This window comes from Podarcis pityusensis (assembly GCF_964106645.2).
Source record: "Podarcis pityusensis genome assembly, chromosome: W".
In the NCBI taxonomy this organism is placed as follows: Eukaryota; Metazoa; Chordata; class Lepidosauria; order Squamata; family Lacertidae; genus Podarcis; species Podarcis pityusensis.
In genome coordinates, this window is record NC_138045.1 from 30985078 (window position 1) to 31002577 (window position 17500).

The following is a 17500-nucleotide window of genomic DNA, read 5'->3' on the forward strand; positions in this document are numbered from 1 at the left end:
GCTGGCTTTACACAGAAGGATAAGCAATAACGACCAAAGTCTAACTAGCCAGGAATCCAACGCAGGCTGACTCACAAGTGATGTCCCTTAGCATCCCATAGGGCTTCCTCCCAAGTAAGTGTTCAGAGAACTGCAACCCAAAGTCTAAATATGTGCAATGGAGTACTTGCAGATTCTCTTCCCCCACCCCCATGTTTACTCCGGCCTCTATCTCCCCTCTCCCATGGGGCAGGGGACCTGTGTCCTCTTACACTTTGTACATTCCTGGCAAATCATCGTTCTTATATACCCACAGCAATAACAGCTCTCCATGTGTGCTGTTGTTTATGTAGCCAAAACTGTCCCACCCATGCTTGGTGGTGGTGGTGGGATTTTGGGCGGAAGAATGTAGAGGGAATGCCCACACACACTCCCCCAAAAAACAGAAGCCCAGTGGGCAAAGAAGGCTGACCAACCTTTGGGGGTGGGGGAGATGAGACAAGGGGGGTGGGCATGGGGAAAGGAAAGGAAGTGGCCAGAATCCTGAGCTGCAGCAGTGGCACTTCATGCTACAACATTTTGTGGCAGTATTTCTGAAAATGGCCATTGTGGAACCTGCAAACACTAGTGCTTTTACCTCCTGGCCTGTCACCAGCAGGATGCTGTGCTCCTTCCCATAATGCACTTGGCGGAAAATGTGGTCAAAGACCAGCAGCTCGCTCCAGCAGTTCTGCAGCAGCTTCATCTGGTCACCCACCTGGGACGAGGAGGAGGAGGAGGAGGAAAGAAAATAGCTGAGAAGCTTCCTCCAAAGAGGATTAATAGTTGAGATGATGATGGTGATGATAATAATAATAATAATAATAATAATAATAATAATAGCATTTGTATATCATCCTTCATCCAAAAATCTCTTGGCAATTCACAACATAAAAATACAAAATGAGAACACAAAATACATTAAAAAAAAACAAAAAAAACCCCAATAACCTTCCTCCTACAAACACATTTAAAAGGACATAGAATGCCTGGCTGAAGAAACACATTTTCAGCTGACCCCTAAAGATATAGAATGCAGGTGCCAGGTGAGCCTCCCTGGGGAGAGCATCCCACAAATGGGGAGCCACTGCAGAAAAGGCCCCTTCTCATGTTGCCACCTTCTGGACCTCTCAAGGAGGAGGCACATGGAGAAGGGCCTCAGAGGATGATCTTGGGGTCCAGTTTAGTTCATATGGGGAGAGGCAGTCCTTGAGGTACTGCAGTCCTGAGCCATTCAGGCTGTAGAGGCCGAAACCAGCACTTTGAATCAGGCTTAGAGACTAACTGGCAGCCAGTGCCATTGGGTCACCCTCAGTGTAACACGCTCAAATTGTCTTGTCCCAGTGAGCGCAACCTGGTCACCAAACTCTGCACTAGCTTAAGTTTCCAAACCATCTTCAGAGGCTGAACTATGCATAGACGACAGAAGTTAGGCTTTCCCTGTCCAGATAAGGACATAGCTGGCCACCAGCCAAAGCTGATGGAAGGTACTCCACACCACCAAGGCCACCTTAGCTTCAAGTGACAGCAATGGATCCAGGGCCCCAAGCTACATACCTGCTTCTTCAGAAGGACTGTGACCCCATCAAGAGCAAGAATCTGACCGGAGTTCTCCACTCATGTTCAAGCCACTTCCTAGCTTGTTTCCTAAGCTCTGGCGTATACCAGGGAGCCAGGTGGGCTCCATGAAGCAGGAGAAGGAACTCCGGGGCATTTGGTGTCAATGGTCTGAGTCATTCGGATATTCCAGGGCTTTGACAAGTGTGGCATGACCTTCAGCATGCAGAGCAGATGTTCTGCCACTGAGCTGGGGCCCTTTCCAGGTCCAGGTCCTGCTAGGTGTTACAGATCAGTTAAACGAGAGGCAACAGGGCTATGCATCTGATGTAAGGACTCTTTTCTCACTTTATAGGCAGGGCCCCAGGACTTCAGCAAGACCTACTGAGGATGCCTGCCTACCATGCACCCTGTAATTCCCCCCTGCCCCCAGCCAGACACACTGAGGGGTGCCTTGTGGCTACATACAGCCACTTTTTTAAAAAATTGTGCACAGCACCTGACCTAACACCATTCTGGGATCTTTTTAAAAGCACCTAAGAACCAGAGGTGCTTAGAAGGCTGGTCCCCACAGCCAGGTAAGCCCACCTGGGCCACCAATGGAGAAGGCCACCCACCAGCAAACACATGGGCCCCACTTAAACCTGGAGCCAGCCCTGCCATAACTCCACAGGGCAAATGCAAAGTGTCCTTCAGTGGCTTCTAGGTCAATTATCACCAACCTGCTACTGTAAAAGGTTAAAGGGTGTGCCAGTTGAACATATATTTAAGCCTTAATTGTCACTGACTAATTCTTTTTTTTATATAATTTTTTATCAAATTTTCCATTTTAACAATCCAATCAAATCACATTAAAGATTCCAAATTATACAAATACATATCATATAGTCCAAATATTCTGCCAAATTATAAATTTTTATTGGGACTTCCCATGCTTCAAGTTGGGGGGGGGGGCTCTGATCATCTCATATCTCTGCTGCCTTGAGTTTCCAATAGTTCCTTTAAATCTTCCTGTTGTTAACCTTCCTTCTTTCATGGCCTCTGAGTTGTTTCCACAGGCGAGATGAAGTAAGCAATGATGTGTTTCTGTGTGAATTTTGTGTACTTGACTCTCCTATTGTTACAGTATCTCCTCACACGCTGGTGTTTATGCCAAATCAATCCAAAAGTCATTTCGCTGCTGGCAGACGCCATCTTCTCTCAGTTCCGATGAAATCAAATCTAGGCATTTGCTCATTAATTTTCCCAAACCGGTTGCATCAAACATTAGCCTTTCCAGGGGAGATTTGCCAAATCGGACTTAAAGTGTAGATATAATAACAAATTAAGAGCTCACCTCCCCCTATGACTATTTATCTCTGCAGCTCGGTCTTATCCCATAATGGCGGATCTCATTTAAATAATGCACCTCATCACCCTTCTCATAATCCGTCCAAAGTTTTTTTAAGTCTCTCCAGTGGCTAACAAGATCCTGCTTCTTTCTAATATCAATATTTGGAGGGTCTTTTATCTTCTTCCAAGCAATTCAACAAACAAAAGCTTTAATTATATAGTATTGTTATTTCCACACAGTTTATATTTTCCAATCTCACTTGCTGTAAATAATGTAAACAGTTCTTGGGGGGAGGGGATTTGTCAGGTATTGTAATAAATCATAGTAAAAAAGGCTTTACCCCCCCTCCTTTTCCATTCCGTTCCAACATACCAACTTAGATGTTATTCTTAGATGTTATTCTTTCTTCCTCTCCATCACTCTTGGCACCTCAGTGGCTGGCTTAATTGGCAGATTAATTTCCCCCTCCTCACTTGAAGCATGTCCAAAATTTAAATCCAATTTTTCATCTTAAGAAATGGAACTTGGTGCGCTCGCGGGGACAGCGTCCAGGAGATCCGAAAACTTAAATCCAATTTTTCATCTTAAGAAATGGAACTTGGTGCGCTCGCACCGAACTCCCTTGGGGGCTTTCCATCCAGTGCCCCCACCCCCTCCTTCTTTACGAACTTGGGGGTAGTTTATTGGGCATCCGCGGATGAGACTGCATCTTCCCTTACACCAGGAAGAATTTGGGGGGCTGATTACTCCCATCTCAGCCTCTAATTACCTCGTGGGAGCTGGAGCGATGGTATTGTCAGCCATCTTCCGTGGCGCCTCAAGCGGAAGTGTCACTGACTAATTCTTGCATCTCCTTGCCATTCCGCTCCCACCATACCATTTCCCCCAACTAAGATTTCAATTCAGGCATCTGGCAGAGTGAGCTGGAGTCGCAGCAATAAATTTCTTGGCCTTTAAGGTTCCCTTGGAAGGAAGGCAAGAAAGAAGGAGGGAAGTGCAATGAATTGTTTCGGCCTCCCTACCTCCTCCTCGAGCTCCAGGGACAGTTTGTGGGGGTAGCTCAGCAAGGCTGGCTTTGGAGACCCCACCACCCAGCTGCAAAGCAAACACAGCCCACAGCGGGAGAGCAACAATGGCTGCTTGGCTCATCTGCACTCTTATCTGAGTCCCTTCCTGGGCCAAGCATCTCGCCCAGTTCTCAACACAGTGTCTTGCTGGGCACATCCCCCGTCCAACATCCCTGAGGGAGGGAGGGAAAATCACCCCGTTGTTTGCACACAAAAAGGCCAGCGTCTCTCAGGAGGCTGCTGTCGATACATTTTGCCCTCCAAGACACAGTACGTGCACCTCCAGCAGCCGTGGCTCTCCAGGGTCTCAGGAAGGGGGTGACCCCAGCCCTACCTCAAGATGAGGCCATTGGGGATTGAACCAGAGAACTTCTGCATGCAAAGCAGGTGCTCTACCCCCGGAGCTGTGGCCCTTCCTCTGTCAAGACTTGCAAGATGTGCTTTGAATACATGAAACTCCCCCAAAAACACTTTGGGGCCTCTCCAAACCAGGGACACACACACACACACACACACACACACACACACTGTCAGATGTCTTCTGCAATAGTAATAGCTCATTAGTGGTGGATTTGTTCTGGACAAAGTTCTCCCAAAGTTCCCATATTTTTGACACCTGGAGGGGCATCTCTTGTGTTATAGCTCAACAAAAGTGGGACAAAACAAACAAATAAGCAAATAGGAACATTTGTGGTATGCAATGTTGCAGGATTTCAGCAGGAAGTTATGGGACAGGCACTGATTGGAAAGGAAGCAGTTTGTACCTGCAAACGTTTCAGTGAGGACATAACGCACCAAGTATAGCAAGATTGCCCATAAGTACCCAGATGCCTCCACGAGGAGGACAGGTCATCACAAACACGCCCTCAAATGCAAAGCAAATCCTGGCATCCCCGCTGCCCAAGGCGGCTGCCAGCACAGCCAAGCCAGGGGTTCAGCTTCTCCAGGGACACCACCCGCAGAGAACAATCTTCAGTCTAGGAGGCAGAAGTGAAACTGAGGATGGACGGGTGAGTGTCAGGGGGCACCTCCCCCCCCCCCACAAAAAAGGAACAGTTCAGTAAGCAGGGCAGTTTATTATTAGTTTAGTGTACGTACTTAGATAACTGTGAATTGTCCCATTGTATAGTTCTCTGGGCAAAGCAGAATAAAAAGTTTATTCCAACCCCCCGAAAGGGTTCAGCTGAGTGGATGGAGGATATTACCATATGTGGTGGACGTGTGATAAAGTGAAGCCATTTTGGGAGTCGATTTATAATGAACTTAAGAAGATAGTAAAATATACCTTCCCCAAAAAGCCAGAGGCTTTTCTACTTGGCTTGATGGGAAAGGAGATTACCTGTAAGATAAAAGATCAAAGATTATTCATGTATGCCACAGCTGCTGCAAGGACTTTGTTGGCCTAAAATTGGAAATCACAAGAAGTTCCTACCATTGCGGAGTGGCAGGCGAAGATGACAGACTATGCGGAGTTAGCCAAACTGACCGGAATGATTCGGGATCAGGACGATCAGAGATTCCAGGAAAATTGGAGTAAATTTATTGTATATTTAAAGGACAGCTGTATAAATCTAAAGACACTAGCAGGACTGAAGTAACTCCTACAATGTAGATGATAGAAGATGTGAAAAGATAAAATACGCGAATGGATTTGATAAGGGATACCAACTGAAGGGAGGGAGGGAAGTCACAAGCTCGGCAGAGCAAAAATGTTTATATGTTGATTAATGTATTGAAAGAAAGAATGTGTAAAGAAAATAATAAAAATTTATTGGGGGGGGGGGAAGGGTTCAGCTGAAACACAGGACAGTCAAAAATACCACAGCAAAATCCAAAATCCAGCAGAGAAAGTAAAACTGACTCCCAATCAAGCTTGTCATAGTCCCAAAAGCTCTGGGCAGTGTCAGTTTGGACAAAGTTACATTATGCCATTCCCTCATTTCTCCCTCTGCCCCACAAAAGAGTGCTACTTGCTACCTTGACCCTCTTTCAAGCTCCCCTCAGTCCACCTGCTTCCTCAAAATGTTGCTACTCTCCTGCAACAGACACCTTGACAGCGTTGGGATTTTTATATCTCACCAGCTGCGAGGAGCAGCACAATGGTTGTTGACATCATGTGATGTCTGTGAGCGTGAGACAGGAAGTCTCTGCTTGTTCTCATGTAACTGGAGAGTTACTTTCGCTTCTGAGTAAAGCGGGTGTTGAGTCGTACTTCTGTGCTTGCTGCTCAGGAGAGCAGACATGTTGGATGAGAGCTGTGTGTACAGTCTGTAAATAAAGTAGTGTGTAGACTGCTGACTGTTTCTTTCTTCTGTGATGGGATACCAGAAGACGAGTGTGCTACTCTCAGGATGGAGGGGTCGCTTATTACCCGTCTCTCTGGACTGAGGGCAATTTCCAGCCAGAGAGTGGCACCCTTCCTGGGGGCGTTTTTCCAACAGACAGTGTTGTGGAAATTACGGGGGGGGGGGGCACATCTTTCAAGTTGTTAAATGTTACAAATATTATGCATAAATATATCCTTTCGACTTGACAGCTCAGGGAAGTTACCTAGCTTTAACAATAATCTAAAATCAACTCCTTTGCCAGTTTCCTCCATTTCAATTCCGTAACAACAGTGTTGGCAAAAGTGAGCAGAGCATTTCATGGACTGTGAAGATGCACACACACACACACACACACACACACACACACACAGCCCTACGCTTCCTCCCGAGAGCTCTGGCTTCTGCACCCATTGTGCAAGGCACTTATAATAGAAAAAAGATGGGTGTGGAACTAGGGAAGCAGAGGACACTGGGATTCCCCAGCAGAGAGTGGCAATAAAGCAGGAGCCAGGAGAAACATTACTCAGGGAATGGGAGGTGGAGTTGCAGGAGACTTCCAAGACTCAACATTCCTGCCTCAGCCAATGCATAATCCCAGGAGCTGCCCCACTCAAGCAGTTCCTGTTGCTAGCAGAGGGCCAGTGTGGTGTAGTGGTTAAGAGCAGTATGTGTTTGGGGGCTGGATGTGGGTCCTAAAGATAATGTGTATTTCAAATGATTAAATATATTGAAATACAGAACTGGCTCTAAGTTCATTCACAAAACTTTTTGGTTTTTTGGCATTCTCAATATAGGGGGTTCCTTTGCTTTCTAAGTTCACATTTCCTGAGGCATGCTTTAGAAATGCCTGCAGGTGAGAGATCCAAAATGATAAAATACATCCTTTAATAAAATGCAGTCAGGATGCAAAGAAAGAAAGGGGAAAAAAAGAGCGGTGGACTGGTAATCTGATGAACGGGGTTTGTGTCTCCGCTCCTCCACATGCAGCTGCTGGGTGACCTTGGGCTACTCACACTTCTCTGAAGTCTCTCAGCCTCACTCACCTCACAGAGTGTTTGTTGTGGAGGAGGAAGGGAAAGGAGAATGTTAGCCGCTTTGAGACTCCTTCGGGTAGTGATAAAGCGGGATATCAAACCCAAACTCCTCCTCCTCTTCTTCTTCTTCTTCGTGCTCCTTATTTGCAAAGACGTTAATTACGCCTGCCCACCTAACAAACCTAGAGGGGAAATAGGCCCCCATTGTTGCCATTTTGCAGATGAGCAACTGAGCACGAGTTTAGGCAGATGGGCCCCAAGGACAGCGGTTGAATCTGCAGCCAGCCAACCCAGACCTCAGAGACTACCACTTTCTCTTTCAACCTTGCCAGGAGTCTCCTCTTCCCTCCCTGTCCTACAAGGGTGTAAGCAAAGCACTATCTCTTCCAGCCCACAGAGTGCAAACAAAGTAATACCTGCTTCAAAGTGTGTGCATGGTGCAAACAAGGAAGAAATGAACATGAACAAAGTGCAATTCCCACAGTCTCTTTTTGTCATGAGATCACCTCTTTGCACATGCAGACTGAGAGTTTGCTTTAAGGACCTTCATGCTAATGGCCAAGGCACAGATCTCATCCAGGAGACCTAAGCAGAGACAGCTCACACCAATCAAAACATGATGCTACTGGAGCCCGCTGCTTGATGGTGTTAGGCAATGAACCTCGGTTCACAGCCAAAAAGAGGTATAATCCGTGGGGGGGGGGGCTAGTGGGGAAAGGAGAAGGGCTTTTAATTGTCTTTGGAAACCTTCATAACAGCAGGATGCAATGTGGGCTAGAACTCCACTGCTTGAAGCTGACAATTAACTCCTTGGTAGTTACAGAAAGTATCTTTTCTGGCATCAAAGCTTTCCAAGAGGAATTAGGCTGGGGGGTGAGAGACACCTACAAGCCCATGTCACTCTGACCGATGACCTTTGGTGCACAACACTCCAACACAAAGAGCACTGGTCCCAAGTAGCTATTTAGAGGTGCAAATTGTTTCAAGGTCTGGGTAACGTGCCTGGCTTGTGTAACAAGGGTGCTACAGAGTTCAGGGAGTACAGAGGAAATGGGTGCCTTGAACTGCAAGTGGAACAGGCCAAGGACACAAGAAGAGCCCTGCTTGTTCAGGCCAAAGGGGCCCATGCAGTCTGGCATCCAGCTCTCACAGTGGACAACCAGGTGCATCTATTGGTAAACCAGCAAGCAGGATTCAATTACAGCAGCCCTTTGTCCCCTCCTGTGATTTCCAGCAACTGGCATTCAGAAGCATTCCTGCCTCCAACTGTGGAGGCAGGGCAGAGCCATCGTGGCACGTAGATGTCAATAGCCCTCCTATCCATGAATCAAGAACTCCACAAGATTTGAAAATCTCAAGCCAAATTCTTCCATGCAAGTCACCAGGAGGGTTTTGAACACACCAGTTTTGCCTCCAAAGGAGGGCGGGGTCTGTGTGTGTTGGAAGACGTGCAGCCTCCGCCAGAGGCAGGTTTAGGGGAGCGGGACCAGTTCAGTTGCGCTGGGCGCAGGGCACCATTGGGGACACAGCAACTATGTTGAGGAGGCAGAGGGGTGCTGAATTTGGGCGTTGCACAGGTCACCCATTGCCTCTGCTCCCAAACCAAGGAGAGCCCTGTGGAGCTTGGGGCTGCCAACTGCTTTCACTGCTCTTGCTTCTGCACCATTGAGAGCAGCGACAAAAAGGGGGAAAGGCAGAAGAGAGGCAGAGGCTTTCCCAAGCACCTGATCTCCAAGCCGCAGAAATGTCTGCAGGTGCTCAGCCTGCTGTTTGCAGTGTGTGTGTGTGTGTGAGAGAGAGAGAGAGAGAGAGGGAGGGAGGGAGAGAGAGAGAGAGAGAGCTATATTCCATGCCAAGGATCATTAGGAATAAGAGTGAAAATAAAACTGCCAGTACCATACTGCCCCTATGCACCTGGAATACTGGTTGCCTCTGTGAGGAGAACCTGAGCTTACAGGGTTAAACAGCTCAGAGTGTACGCACTGCCTACTGTTGGGAGGGGGGAACTTCTGTGTCATTTCCGAGAGCCTCAAGCCTTTGTTCTTTCTCTCTACTTTCACTTTTGAGGAGAGAGGACGTGTTTTTGCGATGCTGTTCGCTGTGATAGATAATGGATAGTCTGCTGTAAATAAAACTGCTTTTAGCTGCTAAGATCCTGAGTGGACTTTATTTAAGCACACTGAAGAATGCACTGGAGTTTTTGCGGTCTTTCTCTTACCGCTGCCGATCTCTGCTTTGCTCAGGAATGTGGACTTTGGAATGCCGGCCAGAGCTGTGCGCAGCGGAAGCGTGCCGGACGCTTATCTGAGCAATAAATCAATCTGCTCGACAGGTTATGGGAGACAGTTACTGCAATTAGAGGAAGCTGCTTTGAAGCCTGCTTTGAAGTGCTGTGTGCTTAAAAAGGCTGAGAAAACTGAGAGGCTGCTTTGCTGGAAGATAGAGAGCAGAGAATGCAAAGAGAGCTCTGCATGTTGAGAGCAAGCGTGGACACTATGCTGTTGCCCCACCTGGAGGGCGTTGAGTCGGCTCAGGCCGCCTGGCAGGTGCTGAGGAGTCTGTGTGAGAGCTCAGCAGGAGCCCAGGGCCGGGAGAAAGCCGAGAGCAGGCAGGAAGCCGAGAGCCCAGAGGGGGCTGCTGGCCATGTTCCTGAAGTTACAGCTGGGAGTAGCTGCTTTATCTCCGAGGGGCCGTGTGATGTTGAGGCCTACAACCAGAGTGCTGGGGAGCATGCAGGCCCAGGCTGTGCACCCAAAGGTGGGGGTGCTGGGAACAAAGGAATGGCTGGAGAGGGAGCTGTGAGAGCTGTTGCTACGCGTCGCCGCTGTTATCGCTGTGGCTCCCCCTCCCATCTGGTGAGAGAATGTCCAGTGGAGGCTCAGGAACAGCTGAAGGCCGTCTCCCGTAGCAACCAGATAAAGGGCTCTTCTTCAAAGCGTGGGAAAGGCAAGCCGAAGGCAGCTGGCAGAGACACTGAACGTAAACACTTGGCAGCCTCTATGGCTGTAGTCAAGAGTTGTCAACAGGATGCTGTGCTGGCTTTTGTCATAGACAGTGGAGCGTCGCATCACCTAGTGCCATCCGCAGGTTTCCTGGAGAACTGCACCTCTGTAACTTCTGGGAAGACTGTTTGTTTAGCAGATGGGACTCGACACCCACTCACGCAGACTGGCTCACTGTTTTGTTCTTTCTTGCAGGATTCAATCCAGGCTTTTGTTGTTCCAGGACTGTCCTGCGCGTTGCTGTCTGTCAGTGCACTTCTTGCTGAGAACTACAGAGTGTGTTTTGAGAACAATAAGTGTTCTATTTCTAAGAATGGACAGCACCTAGTCAGTGTTGAATGTAAAGACAGGTTGTTTGTGATAAATGCTTCTTTTGCAGGTCCAGATGACACGGAGGAGGCTCAAGCACAGTGTGCCAATGTTCCAGTTCATGATGCGTGTGCTCACTTATGGCACAGACGCATGGCACACGTGTCCTGGGGGTCAGTGAAGAAGATCCCAGAGTATACGCAAGGGTGTAAAATGAAATCATGTGCTAAGTTTCTAGATTGCAGAGCGTGCAAGTCCGCAAAGGTGAAAACGTGCACATACCCAAGGTCTGAGAGGGTGACCACTAGGGCTTTTCAGTTAATTCATGCAGATTTGTGTGGTCCGTTTTCTGTGACCAGTATGGGCGGAGCCAAATTTGCGCTGGTTCTGATTGATGACCATACGAGGAACTCCTGGTCCTTCACGCCTCGACGCAAAGATGAAGCTGCGCCGCTAATCAAAGACTGGATTGCGGCTGTGGAACTGCAGTTTTCCACATGGGTGCAAAACTTTCAGAGCGATCGTGGTGGGGAGTTCACCGGGTCTGCACTGCAAAGTTTCTTCCGCAAAAAGGGGATTCAACACAGGTTGACTTCTCCACACAGTCCCCAACAGAATGGGATCGCGGAACGCAGAAACAGGACTCTAGCGGAGATGTCCGCAGCTCTTTTGTTTGATGCCGGGCTCCCACAGCGCTTTTGGGGGGAGGCTTGGCGAACGGCCAACTTTATTCTGAACAGGTAGTTCAATTCAGTGGTAGGTGACACACCGTATTTCTTGCTGCATGGAAAGAAACCGAAGGTGCACTACTTCCACGTTTTTGGCTGTGAGGCTTGGGTCCTCATACCAAAGGCCAAACGCAAGAAAGGTGAACCCAAGTCCCAAAAGATGATTTTTTGTGGGTATGAGCCAGGGACCAAGGGGTGGAGGTTTGCGTATCCGTCAGGGAATCAGTCCAGGATTCTGCTCAGCAACAGTGCTGAATTCTGTGAGCAGAGTGGCTGGGCAAGAATACATGGGAACCCTGACATCCTGTCAGAGAGTCTGCTAGACTCTGCTGATGAAGGAGAGGAAGAGGTTGAACCTGCTACTGAGGCTCAGAGTCCAGACCCAGTGCAGGCAGAGGGGAGAACTTCTCCCAAGGCTGTGAAGATTGAGCAACACAGTGCTCCATCTTCCCCCACAGGTTCGGCTGAGAAGTCCAGAAGGCGCAGTAAGTCAGAGGAGGAGCTCTCTGATGCCAAGGACGTTCTGGCTGGCCCTAGTGGGTCAGAGGGGGTTCCTGAAGTAGTGCTGCGCCGTTCAACGCAGACGACCAAGGGGAAACCTCCTGAAAGGTTTGCCGTCACTAGCGTGTGGGTCGGAATGGCACAGTGTGAACCCGAGAGTTTTGAGGATGTTCAGAAACTGCCTCAGGAAGAAGCCAGGAAATGGCATGAGGCGATGCAGAAGGAGATGAGCTCAATGGAGTCTCTAGGTGTGTTCTCCCTCACGAAGTTGCCGGTGGGTGAACAGACAGTGGGTAGCCGCTGGGTTTACCGTCTTAAGCCCACAGCGACAGGAGAACCGCAGTATAAGGCCAGATTAGTGGCGAGAGGATTCACTCAGCGCAGGGGGTTGCATTATACGGAAATTTATGCTCCCACCTGTAGGAGTGAATCTCTATGCTTGGTCTTGGCCATTGCTGCACAAAGAGGTTTGCTGGTGCATCACTTTGATGTGGATGTTGCTTACTTGAACTCAGACCTCCAGGAGGATCTGTACATGCTTCCTCCTCCAGGGTTTGAGGGCAATGAGCAAGGTACTGTGTGGAAACTTCACAAGTCAATTTACGGCCTGAAGCAGTCGGCCAGGAATTGGAACTTGTGCCTGAATGAAGCTTTGGAGAAGCTAGGTTTCAGGAAGAGTCTTGCTGACAGTTGCCTGTTCCTTAGAGGATCAGGAGACTCACAGGAACTGGTGTTATTTTACGTTGATGACATCATCCATGTTGGAAAGGCAGACAAACAGGTGCAGAAGTTTGCCAAAGAGCTTGGGAAACGGTTTCAGCTCAAGAACCTGGGTGCAGTAAAGATCTACCTAGGCATCCAGATAGCGAGAACTGGGGATGGTAGCTTCTTGCTCAGTCAGAAAGGCAAGATTGAGCAGTTGCTTGAGAAGTTCAGAATGTCCGATTGTGCAGGAGTTCGGACACCCATGGAGACGAACTTCGTGAAAGATAGCCAGCAAGCAGAAAGTGCTGAGTTTGAGAATGCTGAGCTCTTTCAGTCAGCTCTAGGTAGTCTGTTGTATCTGTCCCAATGGAGCAGACCAGACATTGCCTTTGCTACCAACCTGCTAAGTAGGGAAGCGTCAAAGCCCAGTGTGAGTGCTTGGCACGGTATCAAGCGGGTACTGCGCTACCTGCAGCATACCAAAGACTTCAGTCTTAAGCTGCCAGCTGAAGGTGAGGCGAAGCTCACATGCTATGCGGACAGTGACTGGGCAAATTTGCAGGACCGCAAGTCTGTGTCTGGGTTGGTGGTAAAGTTTGGGAAGTCACTAGTTGGGTGGAAGTCCCGGAAGCAAAGTCTCATTGCGCTGTCTTCTACTGAGGCTGAATTCAGTGCGCTGTCAGATTTGTGCCGGGAACTAGAGTTCTATAGATGCTTGGTGCAAGAGATCTATGGGGATTGTAGCTTGCCCATCACGGTTTGGGAAGACAATCAACCCTGTTTGAAATTGGCTGAATCTGCGCAATTTAAGGCCAGAACCAAGCATCTGGACATACGTTTCCAAAATGTGTGTCAGAGTGTTCAGTCAGGTTTGATACGGCTGAAGTACTGTGCCAGTCACAGTAACCTGGCCGATGGATTTACCAAACCTTTAAGCTTCCAGCGTCATGGGGAGTTTTGTGCTGGTTTGGAGTTGGGGGTAAGTTCTGTACTTACTTTCCCCACAGTAGCGCAGGGCGAGAGGGGGTGTGAGGAGAACCTGAGCTTACAGGGTTAAACAGCTCAGAGTGTACGCACTGCCTACTGTTGGGAGGGGGGAACTTCTGCGTCATTTCCGAGAGCCTCAAGCCTTTGTTCTTTCTCTCTACTTTCGCTTTTGAGGAGAGAGGACGTGTTTTCGCGATGCTGTTCGCTGTGATAGATAATGGATAGTCTGCTGTAAATAAAACTGCTTTTAGCTGCTAAGATCCTGAGTGGACTTTATTTAAGCACACTGAAGAATGCACTGGAGTTTTTGCGGTCTTTCTCTTACCGCTGCCGATCTCTGCTTTGCTCAGGAATGTGGACTTTGGAATGCCGGCCAGAGCTGTGGAATGGGAAGCGTGCCGGACGCTTATCTGAGCAATAAATCAATCTGCTCGACAGCCTCATCTTAAAAAAGGACAGTGTAGAGTTGGGGTGTATGGCATGTTAGGGGAGGGGCAGTACCTCAGGTGGGGGGGACACATGATGCTCCTTCTGAGGTAGTTCATCCCCCTTTGGTCCCCACCCTGCACTCAGCTCTCAACTGTGGCTCCCAGAAGCTGTCAGCATGAGACAGGAGCCACAAGCCCAGCAGCAATGGCTTCGACTGGCTGGCTAAATCAGGTGAGGGGAGCTAATGGGTTTCAAACCCTCAGTGAGTTAGGAACTTCCCCTGCATGCGAAGACAAGGTTCTCACGCATTGAACAGATGAGACCAAGAGCGGGTCAAGAAGGCAGTTTCTGCCTGCGCTGCAGAGGAAAGTGAGGGGTAGGTGGGGCTTGTCCACCTGGGAAGGGAGCCCATCTAGAAGAAAGAAAACTGGTCTTAAACACCTGCTGCCTTGCAAGATATCTTTGGGAGGAAAAAAGGCTAAGGAGCAAACCCGACACAAATGTGGAGTGTGGCGCCTTGCACGCCTCCTTCCGGCAACTCCTGCAGCCAAGCTGGTGCCAAACGTCTTGCTCTGCTCTCCTTTGGAAGCAGGCTGAGAGTATCATCTGGGCAGCCCAGAACCTCCAGACACACTGCCTGGGTTTGCATCCCAGGGAGGTCACTTTGGTGCTGCTAAAAAGAAGCAGCTTGCCTTCTCGAGACAGATGGATGCCAACCACAAGGTGGGAAAGGTGCAGAAAAGGGCAACTCAAATGATAGATTGGATGGAGTGACTTGCCTATGAAGAAAGGTTGTAACTTTGGAGACTTTTTAGTTTATAGAGAAAAGGCAAGTCAGAAGCGTCATAACAGAAGCTTGTAAAATTACACATGGTGTGGAGGAATTCCAATGAAGTTGAATATTGGAAGATATTGGAAGAAAAGAAAAGAAAAGTTAAACTATGGAACTCCCTGCCACGGGAGGCAGTGATGGCCACCCACTTGGATGGCTTGAAAAGAGGACCGGGCAAATTCATGGAGGAGGAAGAGAGGGCTGTCAATGGCTTCTAGCCAGGATGGCTCTGCTCAGCCTCCAAAGTTTCCCATCCTAGGCATCTGACTGGCTGCTCTGAGAACAGGATGGTGGACTCAATGGACCACTGGCCTGATCCAGCAGCCTCTTCTTGTGCTGTTATGATCACTCAAAATGAAACATGTCCACAAGTCTCTCTGAGAGGCTGCTATGGATGCAGCCACTGCAGCGGGGGGGGGGGGGGGGGAGAGTTGCAGAGGGCACAATTATTTGGTGAAGACTGGATGTGTCCCCTTGACAATTGGGAAGGGACAAAGCTGGGCCAGGAGATGACAATCAAAACCTTTCACAAATTGAAGGGGTTAATAAGAGGTTAACACCCTTCAGATGTCACAGTGACTGACCTATCCCCTCCCCCAACCACCACCAAGATCATCAGGAAAACAAGATGTTGTTTAATTGCCTGCCTAGATGTCAGTTCAGCACAACAGGCTTGCAACTTTCTCCTTCTCCTTCTCCTTCTCAGTCCCAAGAACTGGGTGTGCAGGACATTTAACCCTACCTAAAAGAAAGCAAAAAATGCAAAGAACTAACTTTGCTCCTTGCACAGCCTTGCCAATGGATGTTATCTGACTACAACTCCCATCGCTGCGGACCTCTAGCCATGTTGGCTGGGGCTAATGAGAGGAATCTGTCAATTTCAGTTTCTTGTTTTTCTAATATTAAATTCAGCTTTCCACATTTCCACAAGTAAAAAATAAGAAATCCTCATGAAAATTCATCAGCATTTAATTGTGAATTTCACCTAACAAACACTATTTTTAGATGCACCTTTGATGAACTTAAAACATTCCTGCAATCAGTTTCCCCAAACAGAATGCATTTCTATATCTAATTTTACTAATGCATGCCTTTTTAGGCACACTTCCTCCTAATGTATGCATTCTTGTACACACTGGATGGAGAACTGCATTACTTAATTCAGAGAAGTACAAATTTTGAAAGATAATTGTGCTTCAACTCACTTAGAATCACAGATTTGTAGGGTTAGAAGGGACCCCAAGGGTCATCTAGTCCAACCCCCTGCAATGCAGGAATCTCAGCTAAAGAATCCATGACTGATGCCCATCCAACTTCTGCTTAAAAACCTCCAAGGAGAGTCCACACCTTCTGAGGAAATCTGTTCCACTGTTGGATAGCTCTTACCGTCAGAAAATTCTTCCCTAATGTTTAGGCAGAATCTCCTTTCTTGTAACTTGAATCTGATAGTTTGGTCCCTGCCCTCTGGAGCAGCTTGCTCTATCTTCCATGTGACAGCCCTTCAGATATCTGAATATGGCCACTTCAGTCTCCTCTTCTCCAGATTAAACATCACCAAATCCCTCAAACATTCATTTTAAGTCTGGGTCTCAAGAACCGTTATCATTGGTCGCCCTCCTCTGCCCCCGTTCCAGCTTCTCAATATCCTTCTGAAGGATACTGTTATTGGTTCAAATTGTGTGAACTGGGTACTTTTTCATCAAAATGCAGACAAAACTTATTCTCTCCCTTATAGTTAATTGGAGTGGAGATTCCCCCTATTACTTGGCATTCCAAGGGAAATGGGTGGTTTCATCTAGGTTTAGCTCAACTAGATTCAAAAACCATCCACATAAGTTAAGCACAAACTCCACAGTGGAAAGGCTGTCCCCACCTGCCCCAGCCAACCTCTGCCACAAATCTATAGGCAAATCAACAAAATGAGCCCATCCAGATGGAGCTGTAAATGTATCATAACTTTCAGTTTTATTATCAGATAATATTGCTGCTGAAACATCGCATTGTTGTTCCTGTATACACATTGCTATAAGAAGCGGGGGTATATTATTATTACTGTTTTTTCATTGTTCTGGTGTATTTTGCTATTTTGCTGGGAAAGCTATGGTTTTCCCAGTAGTGACGTATGGAAGTGAGAGCTGGACCATAAAGAAGACTGACCACCGAAGAATTGATGCTTTTGAATTATGGTGCTGGAGGAGACTCTTGAGAGTCCCATGGACTGCAAGAAGATCAAAACCTATCCATTCTTAAGGAAATCAGCCCTGAGTGCTCACTGGAAGGACAGATCCTGAAGCTGAGGCTCCAAGACTTTGGCCACCTCATGAGAAGAGAAAAGTCCCTGGAAAAGACCCTGATGTTGGGCAAGATGGAGGGCACAAGGAGAAGGGGACAACAGAGGACGAGATGGTTGGACAGTGTTCTCGAAGCTACGAACATGAGTTTGACCAAACTGCGGGAGGCAGAGGAAGACAGGAGTGCCTGGCGTGCTCTGGTCCATGGGGTCACGAAGAGTCGGACACGACTAAACAACTAAACAACAACAAATTTTGCTATTATTATTACTGGTTTTTAAAATTTTTCTGGTGTATTTTGCTATATATTCACAATAATTAAATAAATAAATAGACCACAAACCTGTCATGAGTCAACAGTGTGATGCAGCAGCAGCAAA

At 47.9% G+C, this 17500-nt stretch overlaps 1 protein-coding gene across 1 annotated transcript in view; it reads right to left on the reverse strand.

Moving 5' to 3' along the window:
- The window catches only part of NR5A1 (nuclear receptor subfamily 5 group A member 1), a gene marked incomplete at its 3' end in the record, with an annotated part of 47460 nt that overhangs the window by 13508 nt on the left and 16452 nt on the right, over positions 1-17500 (reverse strand). The window contains exon 4 of the mRNA XM_080989449.1: positions 617-736. Within this exon, the coding sequence (XP_080845575.1) occupies positions 617-736 (120 nt within the window). The remainder of the gene's footprint in view (positions 1-616; positions 737-17500) is intronic.